The sequence below is a fragment of the Scyliorhinus torazame genome, chromosome 9 (genome assembly GCF_047496885.1).
Source record: "Scyliorhinus torazame isolate Kashiwa2021f chromosome 9, sScyTor2.1, whole genome shotgun sequence".
Classification (NCBI taxonomy): Eukaryota; Metazoa; Chordata; class Chondrichthyes; order Carcharhiniformes; family Scyliorhinidae; genus Scyliorhinus; species Scyliorhinus torazame.
This window is the reverse complement of record NC_092715.1, coordinates 262,664,810-262,683,620: the sequence shown is the minus strand read 5'-3', so window position 1 is coordinate 262,683,620 and position 18,811 is coordinate 262,664,810. Positions and strand designations below refer to the sequence as shown.

Below are 18,811 nucleotides of genomic sequence, written 5' to 3'. Positions count from 1 at the left end.
GTGAAGGATGGAAGTTGGAATCCAGTCCCTACACACATTATGAGCTTTTATTTAAGAAGATGCAGATTACGAACATGTATCTCCAAACCAGTTATACAGTCTGCTTTTTTATGTAGGAGCACAAGTGAATCCGTAGATTTTTAAAAGTAAATTTAGAGTACACAATTCATTTTTTCCAATTAAGGGGCAATTTAGCGTGGCCAATCCACCTACCCTGCACATCTTTGGGTTGTGGGGGTGAAACCCACGCGAACACTGGGAGAATGTGCAAACTCCACACGGACAGTGACCCAGAGCCGGGATCGAACCTGGGTCCTCGGTGCCGTGAGGTAGCAGTGCTAACCATTGCGCCACCATGCTGCCCAGTGAATCCTTAGATAATGTCCACAGCCTGAATACAATTAAATCCTCAACCACTAGACAATTAACAATATTTTGTTATGGTCAGATTTATTTTCATTTGTACTTTGCTCTATACAAATGTCAGGACTGAATACATCAGAAATTAGATAGATATCGATATTTGATTTTGATTTTGTTGCCATACAAAAAAATGACAGCAAAATCTGAAACTGGAAAACAAATAATGATGCATGGTGGTACAAGGTAGCAAATATGTTTTCTTAAAAACAGCATTCTTGAAAATATATAACATCAGAATCACGAGTTACATCAATGGCAAATACAGGAGGAGCTGTTGATTTGACTGCAAAGAAATAAGCCCCCAGACTTGAGGATATAGTGAATTAGAAAGGTTTTCCTGCATATGCTGGTTGGTAGTCTGGTGGGCAGATGACAATCTCATGGATGGAGACATATTTTTGATGCAACTCTATGTCAACATTAACTGTTAGTACATGAAGAAGGAATAATACAGCACCTTGTCTTTTACCTTCAGCAAGTTTATTCTGCGTCCACCTCAGCTGAGATACAAACTCCTTATTTTCCCACCCCAACTGTTCCATTTATACTCTATTGGAGGTTGAGCCAACAACCATCACCTTTCTTTAATGAATCAATTTGCTTAACGGTATAATTGCCAAAGCATGCACTGGTTGATGCATCGACATGTTGACACTCTAACCTTCTGTTCATCCCCCTTACGTCTCTCACTCGTACAATGCGCCTTCAACTGACCAGGTCCTCAGCTCTGGAATTCCCTCCCTAAAGCTTTCTGTATCCACACCCCTCTCTTTTCCTTTAAGACGTGGTGAAAACGTACCTTTTTGAACATTCCTTTGGTTTTGATTATGCATCCTATCTCCTCGCGTAGCTCAGTATTAAAGTTTGTTTCCTGGGACACGAGGTGGACACAAGAACTGAACTAGACATTTTACCCCTGGAATCTTGGGATCTTTTATTAGTGTAAAGATGCTAGATGAATGCATGTTTCTGACGGTCCACTCTTACCCATACCACTTTTTCTTGAACAATTCTGCTGCTACTTGCCTAACCCAAAGCTTATTCTGCTGCTTGTGCAACTTGTAGCCTGTGATAAATTATTTGAAGATGACATTTCATCCCTCTTACTCTCAATAGCACATTTGCCATTCTCCATTCGAGTGCTCCTGGAAGCAGCAATCCGAAACTGCGACTGTTTCCTTGTGAAGAAAGATGATGTTGAAAACATATTGAACTGGAAGGTGACGCAGCACCAAAGTGTTGAAGTGCCTTTTAAACCTGCCCGTGTCATCTTGCAGGACTTCACGTAAGTATAGCTTCAACGTAGAACAAATTGCCGCTGAAGTATACAGAATGTTGTTTTTAAAAGGTAAAACGGGCCGAGCATTAATTCCAATCAGATTTTACAGCAATTTTAAATAAAGACGTTAAGTGCTGGAAAAACCCAGCTGCCCTGTGGCAGTATTGAGTCAGACCTGAAATGCACTGTAACTTTACACTGATAACTGTCACGTGAGAGTACCCTTTAAGAAATGAGTGTTTAAGAAATGTACCTTTAAGAAATCGAGCTGCTCATGTTACTGGAGTGATGTCAGAGTGTGGGTGGAGCTGAGCTCCACTTCTGCTTCTTTAGTTTCAGTTTGAGAAGAGCTTGGGTGTGTCTGTGAGCTGCACTGCTGTTGATCTAAGCCATCCAAAGACTATGGATCATTTGGGTGAACTCCGAATTGTAAAAACAGTCTCCGTATTGGATATAAATCTAATGTGCTTCTGTTTGAAGGTTTGTTAAGTCCTTTGGATGGTAAAAGGACAGCATACAGGTTATTTAGTGTTGTATTCTTTGAGGGGTGTATTTGAATTAATGGTTGCTAAGATATTCAACTGTTTGTTTTAAAAAGGTTAACTTGAGTTCATAGAATAAACACTTTTGTTTTAAAAACCACTGGTCCATTCTCTGCTGTACCACCTGTAGAGCAAGCCGTGTGCTCCCCATACCACAATCTATTAAAAGTTGTGGGTCAGGTGAACTCCATGATACACTTTGGGGTTCTCTAAACCCTGGCCCATAACATAACCCACAGATTATATTTGAAAAGAATGATGAAAGAGAAAGTTGTTTAAATCTAGGAGTGACGGAAACCCTATTCCATGTACCTTTCTCCATAACTATTCAATCCTTTTCTGTGCAACGCTTCCTAATGTAACAAGGCCTTGCCCTATTTCTTGGTGTTGCAATTCACTGATGTAAGTTATGTTTCTGTCAAGTTGGCTTGTTTATTGTGTTTTCTCGATGATATGTGTACGCTGGACTGTATATAGCACAAGACTAGTTTTTGTTTCAAGAGTGAATTTAAATAATTCACAGTTTTATTTTCTGCATCCAACACTAGAGGTTGGGGTGGGGAGTATTCTGTACGATCGATATCCCCTCAGTGCCTACTTTCCTCTCAGATATACTGATTTGAGGTTCTACATTAGGTGGGTGTGTAAGAATGGGCCATAGTGAGAGCTAGGGCTAAACCCAAGTGGGAGGCCTGGTGAAATGGAATTATTTTGCCATCGATGCTCTGAGTTTCAGTATCCATAGAATCCTTAGAGTGCAGAAGGAGGCCATTCAGCCTATCGAGTCTACGCCGACCCTCTGAAAGAGCACCCTACCTAGGCCCACTTCCCCACCCTATCCCTGTTACCCCACCTAACCTGCACATCTTTGGACTGTGGGGGGAAACCAGAGAAAACCCATGCAGACACTGGGAGAATGTGCAAACTCTACACAGACAGTGACCCAAGCTGGGAATCAAACCCAGGTCCTCGGCATTGTGAGGCGGCAGTGCTAACCACTGCGCCACAGTACCGCCCTAATGAAGTCTACAATTTGGATGCAGTCATTCAGGATGAGGTTCTGGACACATAATCTGCAAGTTTGAAAGAAAGCAGACCATTTACCAGGCTAATGTGGAAGGGGGTAGGCCACTGGATACTCATCGGGAATTCAAACCCCCTGGGGGTATTTGTGACTCGGGGCTTGTCTGAGGCTGGGGGATCCATGCCGACTAGGCTTGAGCACTGGAATCTGAGCTTCCAAATGCTGATGACCCGAGCCCTGTGAGATGATTGAGGGCATAACAGCTGGTATTTGCAGATAAATCATGTGCAAGCTGAGATACATTAATTCTTTCAGCCTGGGTTAGATTTGAACCAGGTTCCAGATGTTAAAGGAGTTTTGTTTAATTCTTCTGTCCATCTAACGTCCCAGCAATGGGGTCATTACTTCTGCTAGGAGAAGACACCAGTGAGTTCTGTCTATGAACAGCACTGTGGCAATTCTCTTTTTCCTCTAAGCCCTGTGATCTTCATGAAGGTTTCTTTTGCAGAAGCTGAATCCTAAAAACAGGCCCTGAACTCTGGGCCTTGGAAACATTCTAAATTATTACAATTTTATTTTCCAGTTTTGAAGAGAATGGAAATTGGCATAGTTAAGATTGTGAGAAGTAGCAATAGATCATTCAACCCTCCAAGCCTCCTCTGCTATTCAGTATCATGGTTGATCATCTACCTTTCTGCACTGTCCCCATAGCTGATCTCTGACTCAAATGCATCCACAGCTCTCTGCTGTACAGAATTTCCAAGGTTCCCAACCCTTTGAGCAACAAGCAAGTTCTGGGAAAATAACTTGACCCCTGTGATTATTCACTTTGTCTGCAGTGGTGTGCCGGCTGTGGTAGATTTTGCCGCGATGCGAGATGCTGTGAAAAAACTGGGGGGAGATCCGGAGAAGATCAATCCAATTTGTCCTGCAGACCTAGTTATAGATCACTCCATCCAAGTGGATTTCAATAGGTGGTAAGTTGCAATGATAAAATTCTCGTATCACCTGTTCCAGAGTGTTCCCGGTTTATAAAGGATTTTGAATTAACCTTCAAAAAGCAGGACAGGTTTTGTACTTTAATGCTGCCAAGTGGGCGAATGTGATTTTAATTGTCTAATTTTATCTGGGTTGTTATCATTTTGATTAAAAGCACCACACATTGGTGTTAATATGATTCATTTGATTACATTACCATAAATATTGCCATTTGTGTGATTTTTCTTTTTGTAGAACTCTTTCTGATAAGGGCACATAAATGTTTTGAACTGTGCATTGTTATAGAACCAGACCAGACCCCCATTTATATTCGGAATCCAGTCGAGAAACACTAACAATTCTTCAATTTGTAAAACTGTGGGGAAAGATACCGGACAGGAATCCCAATCACTTGTTTTTATAATTTGTAAAACTAAAACTGTGGGGAAAGATACCGGACAGGAATCCCAATCACTTGTTTTTATAATTTGTAAAACTATGAGGAATGGATATTTTGCTCCAGGAGTGATTTCACGCACAAATAGGGATATGGTATATTAAAAACAAACTATATTATTAGCACAGATATGAACTGCCTGAACTTACAATTACCAATTAGACGATGCTTAACAATAAAAGGAAACACTTGAGCTTCTAACTGATACCTTCTCTATCTCCAATCAAGCAAAACCCATCACAGGTCAAAAAACACTTTTAAATAAAGTTAGCAAACACAGGATTACGTGCTGTTCTACAGATGAAAATTATTTGAACGATTGCTTGAAGAGGGAGGGAGATCCTTTCAGTAACCAGCTTGCAGATCCTTGTCTGTCAGATTAATGCTGAATCTGACAGCTTTCTGCAAAGGTTGGTGTTCAGCTCACAGTTTCCAGAAACTAAACTAAAAACTGCCTGTTTTTAGTGGCTCCTCCCACTACTTGCATAATCTTTATTCCACTCAAAGCCCATGGCCTACTTACTTAGAGACAATTGTGTTTAATCGTATCTAGTCCCCAGGAAATCTCCAGAAATCATAACAAAATCCCATTAGGTCTGTCTTTGTAAACATAAGCATGGCTTGAAAGAATGATGGTATCACTTTTACAACATCTTAATTGCACCCTTTTCTGCCACAAAGCCTGTCTTAACGCAGCTGTATCCTTTTTCATTTGTAAATTATTCTGGCAGGTTGGCCTCCCAGAGCATTTCTGACACGATATTTTTAATAAATGTAGACCAGGATTTTCTGGCCCCGCCGTGAGGGTTGTGGCGGGCCAGACATTGATTTTCGGCAAGACTGGATAATCCCGGTGGACAATTGTGGCCGGGAAATCACACCTGTAATCATTTTCAAGTGCTCTGCTATTAAATCTTTTAAGACTCTTAAGATTTTCCCCACTACTGATGTCAGGTTGACAAGTCTATAATTCCCTGTTTACTCTCTCCCTTTTTAAAGAGCGGGGTTACATTAGCTACCTTCCTATCCATAGGAACCATTCCGTAGTCTATAGAATCTTGGAAGATGACCACCATTGCATCTACCATATCCAGAACCACTTCCGTAAGTACTCTGGGATGTATCAGGCCCTGGAGACTTTTTGGCCTTCAATCACATCAATTTCCCCAACACCATTTCCCTACTAATACTGGTTTCCTTCAGTTCCTCCCTCTCACTAAACATTGTGTTCCCCAACATTTCTAAAGCAGTGGAGAATGCCTTTTTTTAAAAAAAAAAATTTAGCGTACCCAATTCATTTTTTCCAATTAAGGGGTAATGTAGCATGTTCAATCCACCTACCTTGCACATCTTTGGGTTGTAGGGGCGAAACTCACGCAAACATGGGGAGAATGTGCAAACTCCACACGGACAGTGACCCAGAGCCGGGATCGAACCTGGGACCTCGGCGCCGTGAGACTGCAGTGCTACCACTGCGCCACCGTGCTGCCCTGAGAATGCCTTTCTAAGCTGATGGTGCTGCTGACTGAAGGTGCTTTCAGTGAGTCTAACCAAGGTGATCATTCTTGGGTTTGGAAACAGTGACCAGAAAGTGAAATGTTGAGACGGGATGGGTGGATGGAATGAGAGAGAGTGTAAAATCTGATTATTTTATATTGCATGTAACGGTGGAGAGCAAGGGTAAGGTTGATGAATTCCAAACCGAGGGACAAATATATCAAATTTTAATGTAAAATGAGAAACTGCCCTGAAGAAATGGCCAAAATGTATGGCAGATGAAAATCCAAAGTGATGATTGTAGGCTCTACAAATTTGACAAGTGGGCCTCCCCACGTGTGTTCACAGACTGAGTATGAGCCACGCACCAGCTAGGCTTTGTGGTTAGGCCGTAAAAAGTTGAAACATAAATATGGACATTGGAAATTATATTGACAGGAAATAAGTTAATACGGGACCAACAGGAAGCCAAGCTGTGCACAGTGTGAATAGGTTCAAGATTTTTAAATGATCTTGCCTACTTGAGGGTTTAACGGGGTAGAGAGAGTGGCTGTTCCCTCCCCTGGCCGGAGAGTCGAGAACCGGGAGTCATAGTCTCGGGGTAAGGGGCTGACCATTTAGAACTGATTAGAAATTTCTTCACTTGGGGTTCCTAATCTTTGGAATTTTCTACCCTGGGGGGATGTTCACTCGTTGAGTGTATTCAAGACAGAGATCAATAGGTTCTTGGGCACTCGGGGAATCGATAAATAATGGGATAGAACAGGAAGATGAAGTTGATGTAGAAGCAAAGCCATGATGTGAATGGCGGAATGGTCTTGAGGGGAAATTGCTTACCCCAGCTCCTATTTCTGATGTACTGCACTAATATTACTTGAACCCATATTTATTGAAGTCATGGTGATGAGTCAGCAAACAGTTAAATCTAATTCAAACAGGCAGTGTTCTGATCTTTTTGAAAATGGTTCTTGTTACCAAGGTGATACGTGGATGCTGTTGCCGAGCATGTCTCCGCTCCTTTCTTCTTCCTTGCTCTGATGCTGTTACAAGTTGTACTTTGCGTGTCCTGAATGCATAGAGCAGGATTCCGCTGTGGATGTAAAATGATGAAAGGCCAGCGGAAAATAATTACTTTCTTTCGGTTTGAGATGAGCTTTTAAAATTTCTGATGTAGTGTTGTCTTTTAAGTTACTTAATAAATGACAGCAATTATATAATGGTTTTGTAACTCAATTGTACATAGACTCAATTGCATACAAATTACCTGCATATAGTTGACTTTACATTTAATTGAAATCTAGGCGTCGTGCTTAGGAATTGGCATAGGAAACAACTGTTGAATACTTTCAAGGCATGTAATGTGTTATGACATTACATCTTGCAGCAATTAATCAACTTAAATTTACTGTGTGTAACATTAGTTTCTGACTGAGTGTCACAGATTTGCATAAGAAGGTCCAGAAGCAGTGAAAATGCCCTTTTCTGAGGAGCAGCTAATTATTTGCTGCACTTATAATCCATGCAAGAAATGTCTTGATTCTTGAGGCACTTTTGCTCAAGTTGTGCGTTGATCTGACACGGTTCTGTACTGGCGGTCACCAGAGAGTTAGCGCCTATTTCTAAAAGAAGTCCAGTGCCGTACCTCTTTATTGAAGATTAATTGAGTGCTTGTCCTCCTCTAACCGTGCTGTTTGTTTTCTTTATTTTCAAAAAAGGCCATCTGTTTGTGTTCATGTAAATGTGGCTAGTTTCCGAAAACCATTAATCTATTTATAGTGGTTTTAGTTTGGATTTACGTGACTTGTTTTTTTTAAAATTTGGACTTGATCTATGCACTTGCTAGCTTTCCTTTCAGATAACGGGCTCACTTCGATGTCTGGAAGTACAAATGGCTTCTTAGGGAAGTGGAAAAATGGGATAATGCATATAATTAATTACAGAATGCTACTGATGGGCTAAATTGAACACGGCTAGTCAGAGAGCTTGTTTGAATAGATGTATGTTGCATCTTTCTGAAATCAAAGTTTTCTTTCTCTGATATTTGAAATACGTTAGTGTTTGCACGTAGTTTTCAGGCGGTGTGTACACAATAGGACCCTTGCCGGTTTGGGGACCTATTGAAGGACCAATTCTTGTGATGTGGTAATTATGCAGATTCTTTTGAATCCTAGATTTTGATGTGCTAATACGAACTGCTAAACATTGTTTTAAAAACCTCATAAAATGGGCTTGTGGACAAAGGTCTTTTTCTGTTTACATCCACATGCTATGTTCTGTGAAGGATCAAAGGCCGTTGCATGCGACAAAAGAGGAAGAGGATGGAATTATGTTTGAAGATAAAACCATCAAAAGCTGGCGATAGTTTAGCTGCACCATCCCGCATCCCGACAGTACACGTGCAGCTCAGGTTTAGCGGCACAAGTCCAAGATCATCAAATAAGGTTCCCACTTATGATAGAGATTTCACAGTGAGACTGAGCTAGATCAGCAGGAACCCAGGAAATATAATGTTTATTATTGTCACCGGTAGGCTTACATCAACACTGTAATGAAGTTACTGTGAAAATCCCCTAGTCGCCACATTCTGGCACCTGTTCGGGTACACAGAGGGAGAATTCAGAATGTCCAATTCACCTAACAGCACGTCTTTCGGGACTTGTGGGAGAAACCGGAGCACCCGGAGGAAACCCACACAGACAAGGGAAAAACGTGCAAACTCTGCACAGACAGTGACCAAAGCCGGGAATCGAACCAAGGACCCTGGCGCTGTGAAGCAAAAGTGTTAACCACTGCTACCGTGCCGTCCATATCAGGCGAGGGGGAAAGAAACTTTATTTTTATTTTAGTACTTGGTTCTGCTCACAGTAAATTATACCCATAAAAACCTATATTGCAGTACTTTTAGAAATGGAGATGGTCTGCAATTTAAGCAAAGCTGGTTCCGTACACTTAGTATACTTGTATCGTTGCATGAGTTAACATTGCGTATACAAGCTGGTGGACCTACTCACTGGTTTGTTTACTCGGAGGGCTGGAGGAGGGAGCAGGTAATCTAACATCATATTTCAAGGCTCACAAAAATCTGGTTTTCCAAAACCATTGGTTCTCTGGAGATTAAGTGATTTTGCGAATGGCATTTAATTTTGGGAGCGCTCCTTTCCAGTCATCTGCATGTTCCCTCGAGGTGTAAGTTGCAGGAGAGGCATGCAGTAACCTATGGAATTTGTTTTCTGATATCAAGCACTTGAGGGCACACTTTTCTCGTGAGCTGTGCACACTTCTACTGCATTACATTTTTGTAGCTTCAGTTGACCATTTAAGAACAGTTCAACTCCTCGCGCCTGTCCTGCCAATCGGTCAGTTACGATATGGTCTCTTGATTTAACTTCTATCTACGTTCCTTCGTTCTGAAACCCGTAGTACCCATAAGTGATAATCTTACCAATCTCCATTTTGAAATTTTCCATTGCCCTCTGGCCTCAGAAGACTTTTTGGGGGGAAAGTGTTCTAGATTTCCACGACCCTTTGTACAAATAAGTGCTTCTCCTATTGCAAGTAAACGGCCAGGCTCTGTTTTTAAGGACATGCTCTCGTGTTCTGGACAGTCCCCACCAGAGGAAATAGTGGGCTGGATTCTTAGCGGCATGTCACTCGCTGGCGGCGGGATTCAGTTCTGCCGCTTATCAATGGGATTTCCCATTGATGTCACCCCACGCTGCCGGGATCCCGTGGGCGGGGATATGCTGCCTGCGGAAAAAGTGAGTCGCAACAGCTGCAGATGTCCGGCCAATTTCTCTCTGTCTGCCCGATCGAGCCTATCAAATCCTTTAATCATAAAGCTCAATCTTCTGCATTCAAAAAATACAGGCCTAATCTAGCAACTTGTCCTGGCAATTTAATCCTTTAAGCTTTCATAATTTTAATTTGTAAATTACCGTAGGCTGTTTTCCCCTTTTGAGGGGGAGAGCTGACTGGTGGTGATTTAACCTGAGGGTCACCACACCTCAGGCGAGGGGCAAGTTTGAGAATCACCTCTGCCGATACAGGAATCGATCGCACGCTGCTGGCCTTTGCTCCAGCCAACTGAGCGAAACCGGCCCCGATAAGTTCAGTACATTATGATCCACGTGGTGACACAGATTTATTAAAACCCCAGCGGGTTGTTGCTGGAGGTTCATGGTGTGAAACTGCACAACACATTGGACTTTAATAACCTGCATTTTTTGGAATGTCACAATACTGTTTTCTCTCGATATGCTTCCGTTTAATAAGGAATAAAAAATATATCGAGGCTCTCCAAATTGAGTGTTTTAGATTGTGCTGCACTCGGGCTGAGTGCTGTGGATGGAATCGATCTTTCATCTTCATTGTTGTGATGTAAAGCCAGATAGAAGGCAATCTTCCAGCAATGAATGGTGACCGTTTCGCGCACCCTTCAAACTATTGCAGTAAATACTTCCTTCGCCCCCACTTGGCAATGTTATTGGATAGATTTGGGTGCTGCGCTCATTCTAAAGTTATGTGACGAATGATTTGTTGCTGAACCTCATCTAGTTCTGATTTTGTTCTCTCTCTCTCTCTCTGTCTCTCTCTCTCTCTCTCTCTGTCTCTCTCTCTCTCTCTCTCTCTCTCTCTCTCTCTCCCTCCCCTCCCTCCCTCTCTCTCTCTCTCTCTCTCTCTCTCTCTCCCTCTCCCTCTCCCTCTCCTCTCTCTCTCTCTCTCTCTCTCTCTCTCTCTCTCTCTCTCTCTCTCTCTCTCTCTCTCTCTCTCTCTCTCTCTCTCTCTCTCTCTCTCTCCCTCCCTCTCCAGGCCGGACAGCTTGCAAAAAAACCAAGAGATTGAATTTGAAAGAAACAAAGAAAGATTTGAATTTTTGAAGGTATGATATTTTGTGTGTGGCTTCGTCAACTTCCGCAATAAATTACACGTTTACTGTTTGATGTGCTGGGGAAGAAGGATCCAGTGAGTTACGGTCTTGACCTTCTGAACTGAAATATAAAGATTTCCCACAAAGGGGAGGGGAGAGAACTGGAATCCTGAAACTCTTCCAGTTCCACCCACGGTGGGAGGGGAGGGTGAGCATAAATAACACACAATCTCATGAACTGTGCTTAAGTGTGTTTACATCAGAATGTAAAAGCTTGGGAAAAGACCACCGTAGAAATTTTTGATAATCTCCAGATTACTAGATATTAGAATTTCCTTCCTGCTTCCCTGCATTTGAGTTAGATGGTCAATACTGATATTTGATAAAGTCGTATTACAATATACAGTCCTGTCCACACAGTAGCTTGACCAGTGACATGTAGTTGAACTTCACAAGCCAGGAAGTGCTTGACTCAGTTCCTAGTCTTTTGATTTGGCTAATCTCAGCCAATTTGATATTCAAGAGGCCAAAATTGCCTTGGGCTGCCTCTGTGCTGGGAGTGCGGGAGAGAAAATCTGATGCAATTGATTGAATAGAACCCCTACAGTGCAGAAGGAGGCCATTCGGCCCATCGAGTCTGCACCGATTCTTGGAAAGAACGCCCTACCTAGGCCCACGCTCCCAATTGATCCCCATAACCCTACTTAATCTTTTCGACATTAAAGGGCAATTGAGCATGGCCAATCCGCCTAACCTGCACATCTTTGGATTGTGGGAGGAAACCGGAGCTCCCGGAGGGAACCCACGCAGACACTGGGAGAAAGTGCAAACTATACACACAATCACCTGTGGCCGGAATTGAACCCGGGTCCCTGGCTCTGTGAGGCAGCAGTGCTAACCACTTTAAATTCCTGCTATCTAACAGCTTACATTGAGAATGCATGTGTGGTTATCACCGAGGAAAGAATTGGGTGCTGCTGTGATGCCTTTGCAGTCAAATGGCTTGCCCAAACTGTGTCAATGCTCTTAAGGACAGGCATGTGTAGCAGTGAGCCCCAGCAGGAGATGATAACTACAGAAAGGAAATACCAATAAAACAATACTTGAGTACACAGTGATTTGAATCTCTAACGCATACCGTACCCAACAGGAGAACTTAATAGCAGCAGTGAATTTAAAGGGATAAGGATTGTAAGCTTTTATTTAGCTCTTGAGCATATTTGCTGAGTTAAATATAAAAACATTTTTCACATTTATTTTCCCTCTAAAGTGGGGCTCTAAAGCTTTTCGAAATATGAGGATTATTCCTCCTGGCTCAGGAATCATCCACCAGGTGAATTTGGAATATTTAGCACGAGTGGTGTTTGATCAGGATGGATACTACTACCCCGACAGTCTTGTGGGTACGGATTCCCACACAACGATGATCGATGGCCTTGGCGTGCTTGGCTGGGGTAAGAAACTTGCTGGACAATAGTCTCATTGAAGGATTATTATTGGGATTCAACTTTATTGTTCTTCTAGGAAAGTCTCCATGTTCGTCTAACAGCTGATCAGATTTAGTGTTGAATAAAAAGTAAGTTTAAAATTTTCACCAAATCTGAATATTGGAGTATTTTAAACAACGTTCATCAGTCACTGTTCAAAACCATTTACATTAAATGTCTTGAAGTAGTTTTACAGAGAATAATCCCAAAGAATGTTAAGTAACCCTGTCATCTGATGGCTGGCCCGGACACGATGTGCCGAAGGACATCTTTCTATGCTGTAAAACTCTGTGACTCGATCTTTTAGGATTCATGGGAGGATCCAGGTGTACGCAGTTACTTAAAAGTGCGACTATTCAGTTAAATATAGCTCTTGAGGTTACATTTACAGAATAGGAGAGCTGGAAAATTTAGATTAGGATCCAGACAATGCATTTGAGCTTGAGTTTGGTTAGATGTTGCAGTGAGCATTCACCCTTGGGGATGACCTGTTCATTGGGATGTCTTCTGAGACATTCAGATTAGGGAGGTAGCCAGTTTATCGACAGCCCTACAACTTTACATGGGAACAAAAAGAGAAGGATGAAAGGGGACATATTGACAGGCAAGCAGTTTTGAAAGAGCTGGAGTTGGAAGCAAAGGTGCTGTTCAGTTCTTGCTGGGAGCAGTTGTCCAGAAAGAGCAAGAATATAAGAACTAGGAGCAGGATTAGGCAATTCAGCCCCTTGAGCCTGCAGCACTATTCAATACGGTCCGGGCTGATCTCATCTCGGCCTCAACTCCACTTTCCCGCACGTTCTCCATAACCCTTCAACCCATTGCTAATTAAAAATCTGTCCATCTCCACCTTAAATTTATTCTGTCTCAGCATCCACTGCACTCTGGGATAGCGAATCCACAAATTCACGACCCTTTGAGAGAAGTAATTTTTCCTCAGCTCTGTTTTAAACCTGTTACCCCTTGTCCTAAAACCATGACGTCTGGTTCTAGATTGCTCCACAAGAAGAAACATCCGCTCTACGTCTACTTGGCCAATAACGTTTATCGTCTTATAGATCTCAATTAGATCTCTCATTCTTCTAAACTCTAGAGAGTATCGGCCTAAACTGCTCAATCTCTGTTCATATGACAAACCCCCTCATCTCTGGAATCAATCTAGTGAACCTCCTCTGAACTGCCTCCAACTACATCCCCTCAGATAAGGGGACCAAAACTATGCCAAATAAGCAGCTGACTGAATGAGTACGTGGTTCATTAACATTTTTGCATCTATTAAGGAAATAACTGAAGTTTGAGTAAAGTAAAACCAGTTTATTTGCAGCTGTTCATGCTCCTGGTGTCTGTAAACTAAAGCAACTTAATGTGCATCAGACCACTGTTCACTAAGGCAAGTAGGAGAAATATAACACCAGTTCAGATCACAGAGGTGGGGGTACTAATGTTGCATTTGCAGGTTATTCCTGATTTTCTTCACCCCATTATTGGCATCCGTGTCTTCAGTCCCTAAGCTTTGGAATTTCTTCCCTAAACTTCACTGCATCTCTACCGCTAACTCATGCTTTAAGATGCTCCTTAAAAACCTACCTCCTTCCCCTATCCTAGCAGCTCTTCATGTGGCTCCGTCACAAATTTTGTTTGATGATACGTCTGTAAACTTGGGCGTCACTATATTAAAGCTGCCATGAAAATGGCGATTGTTGAAAAGAATAGCATCGATGCATTTATGGGGAAGCTTGATACGCGTGTGTGGGAACGAGACATAGATAAAATAATGTTAGAAGAGGTTTGTGTGGCGCATTAACGCCAGCACTGTCTCGTTGGGCCAAATCTGTTCCTATGCTGTAAAATTCCAAGTTTTAAAAAATAAGTAAATACTCGATACAGGTAAACACCTGAATGAAAGAGGGGTAGACAGCTTATGAGGCGAGTAAACCTAAAACCTGTGACAATGAAACTTCCATGTGCAAGCATGCAAATGTCATGGCAAGGCAGCCAGCATAATTAAGGACCCCACGCACCCCGGACATACTCTCTTCCACCTTCCGTCAGGAAAAAGATACCAAAGTTTGAGGTCACGTACCAACCGACTCAAGAACAGCTTCTTCCCTACTGCCATCAGACTTTTGAATGGACCTATCTCGTATTAAGTTGATCTTTTCTCTACACCTTGCTATAACTGTAACATTATATTCTGCAGTCTCTCATTCCTTCCCTATGTACAGTATGCATTGTTTGTACAGCATGCAAGAAATAATACATTTCACTGTATACCAATACATGTGACAATAAATCAAATCAAAAGGTTTTATTAAAAAAAATTGAGTACCCAATTCATTTTTTCCAATTAAGGCGCAATTTAGAGTGGCCAACCCACCTAATCTGCACATCTTTGGGTTGTGGGGGTGAAACCCACGCAGACGGGGAGAATGTGCAAACTCCACACGGACAGTGACCCAGAGCCGGGATCGAACCTGGGATCTTGGCGCCGTGAGGCAGCAGTGCTAACCACTGCGCCACCGTGCTGCCCGTGACCAGGTTTTTACACTAGCTTAAAGAATATACCGTATGCTTGATTCCTGGTGTCGTATTCAGTTTCGATGTACGAGCATGTGTTGTTTGATTAAAATCGCAAGTGCTTCGGTCAGTTCCTTGGTACCAAAATACAGGCTCCATTCAAGAGTTGCTGGTTTGTTTGTGCATAGGTTTTTGGAACTGTGCGTAACTACCAATCATCCTGTAGAATAAAGCGATGAGCCTGTACGTGGTGTTATGGGCCAGGGTTTAACAAAGCACCAAAGTATATTATGGAGTTCACCTGACCTTTAACTGTTTGTTGAATTTAACTGAGATGAGCACAAGAGCCTTCCTTTCAGGTGTTATTCAAGGACTTCTTAGGTGCTTTTAATTTAAAAAAAGCTTTATTCTAAGAATTTAGTTAACATTTTGTATAAACACACACACAAAGAACTTTTATCAATTACAAACACAAAGACCCCACACAGCTACAGTAATCTATGTATAACCGTTAATGAATTCCCCCTTAACTGTTCCAATTCAATGACAAAATCCAAGTAAAACCAGAAACCCCTTTTTAAAGGCGTGGCCCAGCACACTGCATTCTCACTGGTATAAGACTTGTTATTGATACTCTGTTCCCCTTTTCAAACAGCAGATTTCAATTCCTTCCAGAAAGCAATTATCTCTTTTAAGTTACCAAGCAGTCTGGAAACAGCTTTTAAAATGACGATAAACACTTCTTTCAACCTGTGCAGTTCAAACCAGTCCAAAAAACTCAAAGCGAAAGTAAAAACTCAGAGCCACAGCCCAGCTCCACCCACACAATGACATCACTGAAGCCATGTGATAGGACAAAACCTTTCTTAAAGGGAAACTCCCATGACAGTGGCCATGAAATATATTTTCCACTTGCTATGAGGGTCCTTGCCTGCTTGGGTAATATCAGGAAATCGTGTGCCGTGACACACCCTTTTCTGTGCATTAATTTTACTGGGTAGAACACCGTGGTTGCATACCAATGCTTTTCTATTATGTGCTCCTGGGGACCTGAGTGTCTTCTACTTCTGATTGCCCACTTTCAAGTCTTGTCATTCTAAATCACTTTGTTTTGTTAACCACCCTGATCTAACCTTCCTAATTTTATTGCACACTCTGGAAATATTTCTGACAGGCACACCCCCAATCCAGGGCCAGTTAATTCAGTTGACTTGATGGCTACCGTGTGGTTCAGAATAGCGGCAACGGTTCAATTCCCGTTCCGGCAGAGGTAGATGTGAGGCCTGCCTCCTCGCTCTGTCCCTGAAAGGGGAAGACAATGCCAAAGTACCACTGACAAAAAAAAGTTACTCCGGAAACGGCAGTTCATAAATATCATAGAATTTACAGTGCAGAAGGAGGCCATTCGACCCATCGAGTCTGCCCCAGCCCTTGGAAAGAGCACCCTACTTAAGCCTACGCTTCCACCCTATCCCGGTAACCCCATCTAACCTTTTGGACACTAAGGGGCAATTTAATAAAAGCAAATTACTGTGAATGCTGGAATCTGAAATGAAAGAAAATGCTGGAAAATCTCAGCAGGCCTGGCAGCATCTGTAGGGAGAGAAAAGAGCGAACGTTTCGAGTCCAATGACTCTTTGTCAAAGCTAACAGACCGAGAAAGTGAGAAATATTCATACTGTGGAGTGAGAATGAAAGATGAGTCATAGCCACAGAAACCCAGGGAAATGGGGTGCTAATAGCCACAGAAACCAAGGGGAAAGAGTGCTAATGGCAGTCCCCAGAGAGAAAAAAAGGTGTGAGAGGCCAAACGGCAGAGAAATTAACATCAGAGGCTAAACTGTGACAGATGGAGAAGTGGGGGGAAGGGAAGGGAAGGGAGAAGCGAAGGGGTAAGGAGAAGTGGACAAGATGTGCGGGGGGGGGGGGGTTAAATATATATTAAGAAAGAAAGAAATGGTAAGAGACAGTTGAAATGAAATGGAATGAAAACAAAGGTGGGATAGAGCTGATCATCTGAAGTTGTTGAATTCGATGTTGAGACCGGAAGGCTGTAGCGTGCCTAACCGGAAGATGAGATGTTCCTCCAGTTTGCGTTGAGCTTCACTGGAACATTGCAGCCGGCCATGGACAGACATGTGGACATGGGAGCAGGGTCTTCTGTTAAAATGGCAAGCAACAGGAAAGTCAGGGTCCTGAATGCGCACAGACCGAAGATGCTCAGCAAAGCGACCACCCAGTCTGCGTTTGGTCTCTCTGATATAGAGGAGACCACATTGGGAGCAGCGAATGCAGTAGACCAAATTGGAAGAGATGCAAGTGAAACGCTACTTAACCTGGAATGAGTGTTTTGGGCCTCGGATGTTAAGCAATTTAACATGGCCAACCAAGGGGCAATTTAACATGGCCAATCCACCTAACCTGCATATTTTTGGACTGTTGGAGGAAACTCACGCAGACACGAGGAGAAAGTGCAAACTCCACAGAGAGTCACCCAAGGCCAGAATTGAACCCGTGAACCTGGAACTATGAGGCAGCAGTGCTAGCCACTGTGCCACCGTGCTGCCCCATTGTTTTGTGCATTTTTACTGTTACCCTCTAATTTATGTCACTGTCTTGATTTCTGTTGTGTTGTAGTTGAGTCTTACAGGTCAAACCCAGTTGTTAAACAGTTGTTTGAGCTTTGTACCAAACATTCTGAAGACATTCTTACTTAACTCAACCAGTTGGGGGAGTGGTAATTGCTTGTCTGTTTGGACAGTTGTACTTTTAATCTTAAAGACTTACATTGTTTAGTGGCATGTAAATCTAGATTTTTAAAAAAACAACAGAAAAGCTCGAGGAGTGCACAGTAGCAGCCCCATTTTCGTCTTTCTCAGGGTGAGGAGAAAGAGAAAATCCCACAATCTCCTACCTTTTAAGCAAGATCCTCGCTTCAAGAGCGGGTTATCAACCTCAATGAGTCCTGAGATGGAAATTACTTGGACAAGCCATGTATGTTCTTCAGTGGCCCCCAATGATAGTACTAGCAGCTGGAACTTTGGAATAGTGTGGGAAATCTCACAGTTTCTTAGAACGCAAGATATTCTTTTGTAGGTTTTGCTTAAGGGCTAACTATTGAGCTGGGCAAGAGGGTGATCTCCTCTGCTGCTCTTCAAAAGAGGGCCATGGGGAATCTGATGTCCACCTGAGGTGACAAATGGTGCCTCAGTTTAATGTCTTACCTGAAAGATGACACGTCTGACAGTGCAGCACCCTGTTGGTTCTGTACTGGGAATATAAGCCTGGATTTTTGTGCTTAGTTTTCTGGAGTGGAGCTTGAACCCACGACATCGGGGACGTCATTGATGGTGCGAATGCTGCTTCCTTTGCAGGTGTGGGTGGCATTGAGGCTGAGGCAGTGATGTTGGGTCAGCCCATCAGCATGGTTCTTCCAGAGGTAGTTGGCTATAAGTTGGTAGGAACCCCAAACTCCTTGGTAACGTCAACAGATATAGTCCTCACAATCACAAAGGTAAGTACACAGCATCCTTGAAGATTTGCTAAGTATCCTCAAGTTGCTGTTTGGTATATAAGGATTTTGAACTAATGTCAGAATTCAACTAGTTTGCATTATATATTTATAAAATTAATTGAAAGTGTTTATATATTTTTTTAACCTCTATAAATTCTAAATCTAGTTCTTCACTCCAATTTGAGAGCAATTAAGAAATTGTTAACGAAGCTTATTTAGTGAAACAATT

At 42.4% G+C, this 18,811-nt stretch overlaps 1 protein-coding gene across 2 annotated transcripts in view; it reads left to right on the top strand.

Moving 5' to 3' along the window:
* Positions 1 to 18,811, top strand: part of aco1 (aconitase 1, soluble) — a 62,075-nt gene that overhangs the window by 11,207 nt on the left and 32,057 nt on the right. For both annotated transcript variants that reach the window (XM_072517348.1, XM_072517349.1), the window contains 5 exons: positions 1,540 to 1,708; positions 4,108 to 4,245; positions 11,010 to 11,079; positions 12,338 to 12,521; positions 18,443 to 18,582. In XM_072517348.1, coding sequence (XP_072373449.1) covers positions 1,540 to 1,708; positions 4,108 to 4,245; positions 11,010 to 11,079; positions 12,338 to 12,521; positions 18,443 to 18,582 — 701 coding nt within the window. The remainder of the gene's footprint in view (positions 1 to 1,539; positions 1,709 to 4,107; positions 4,246 to 11,009; positions 11,080 to 12,337; positions 12,522 to 18,442; positions 18,583 to 18,811) is intronic.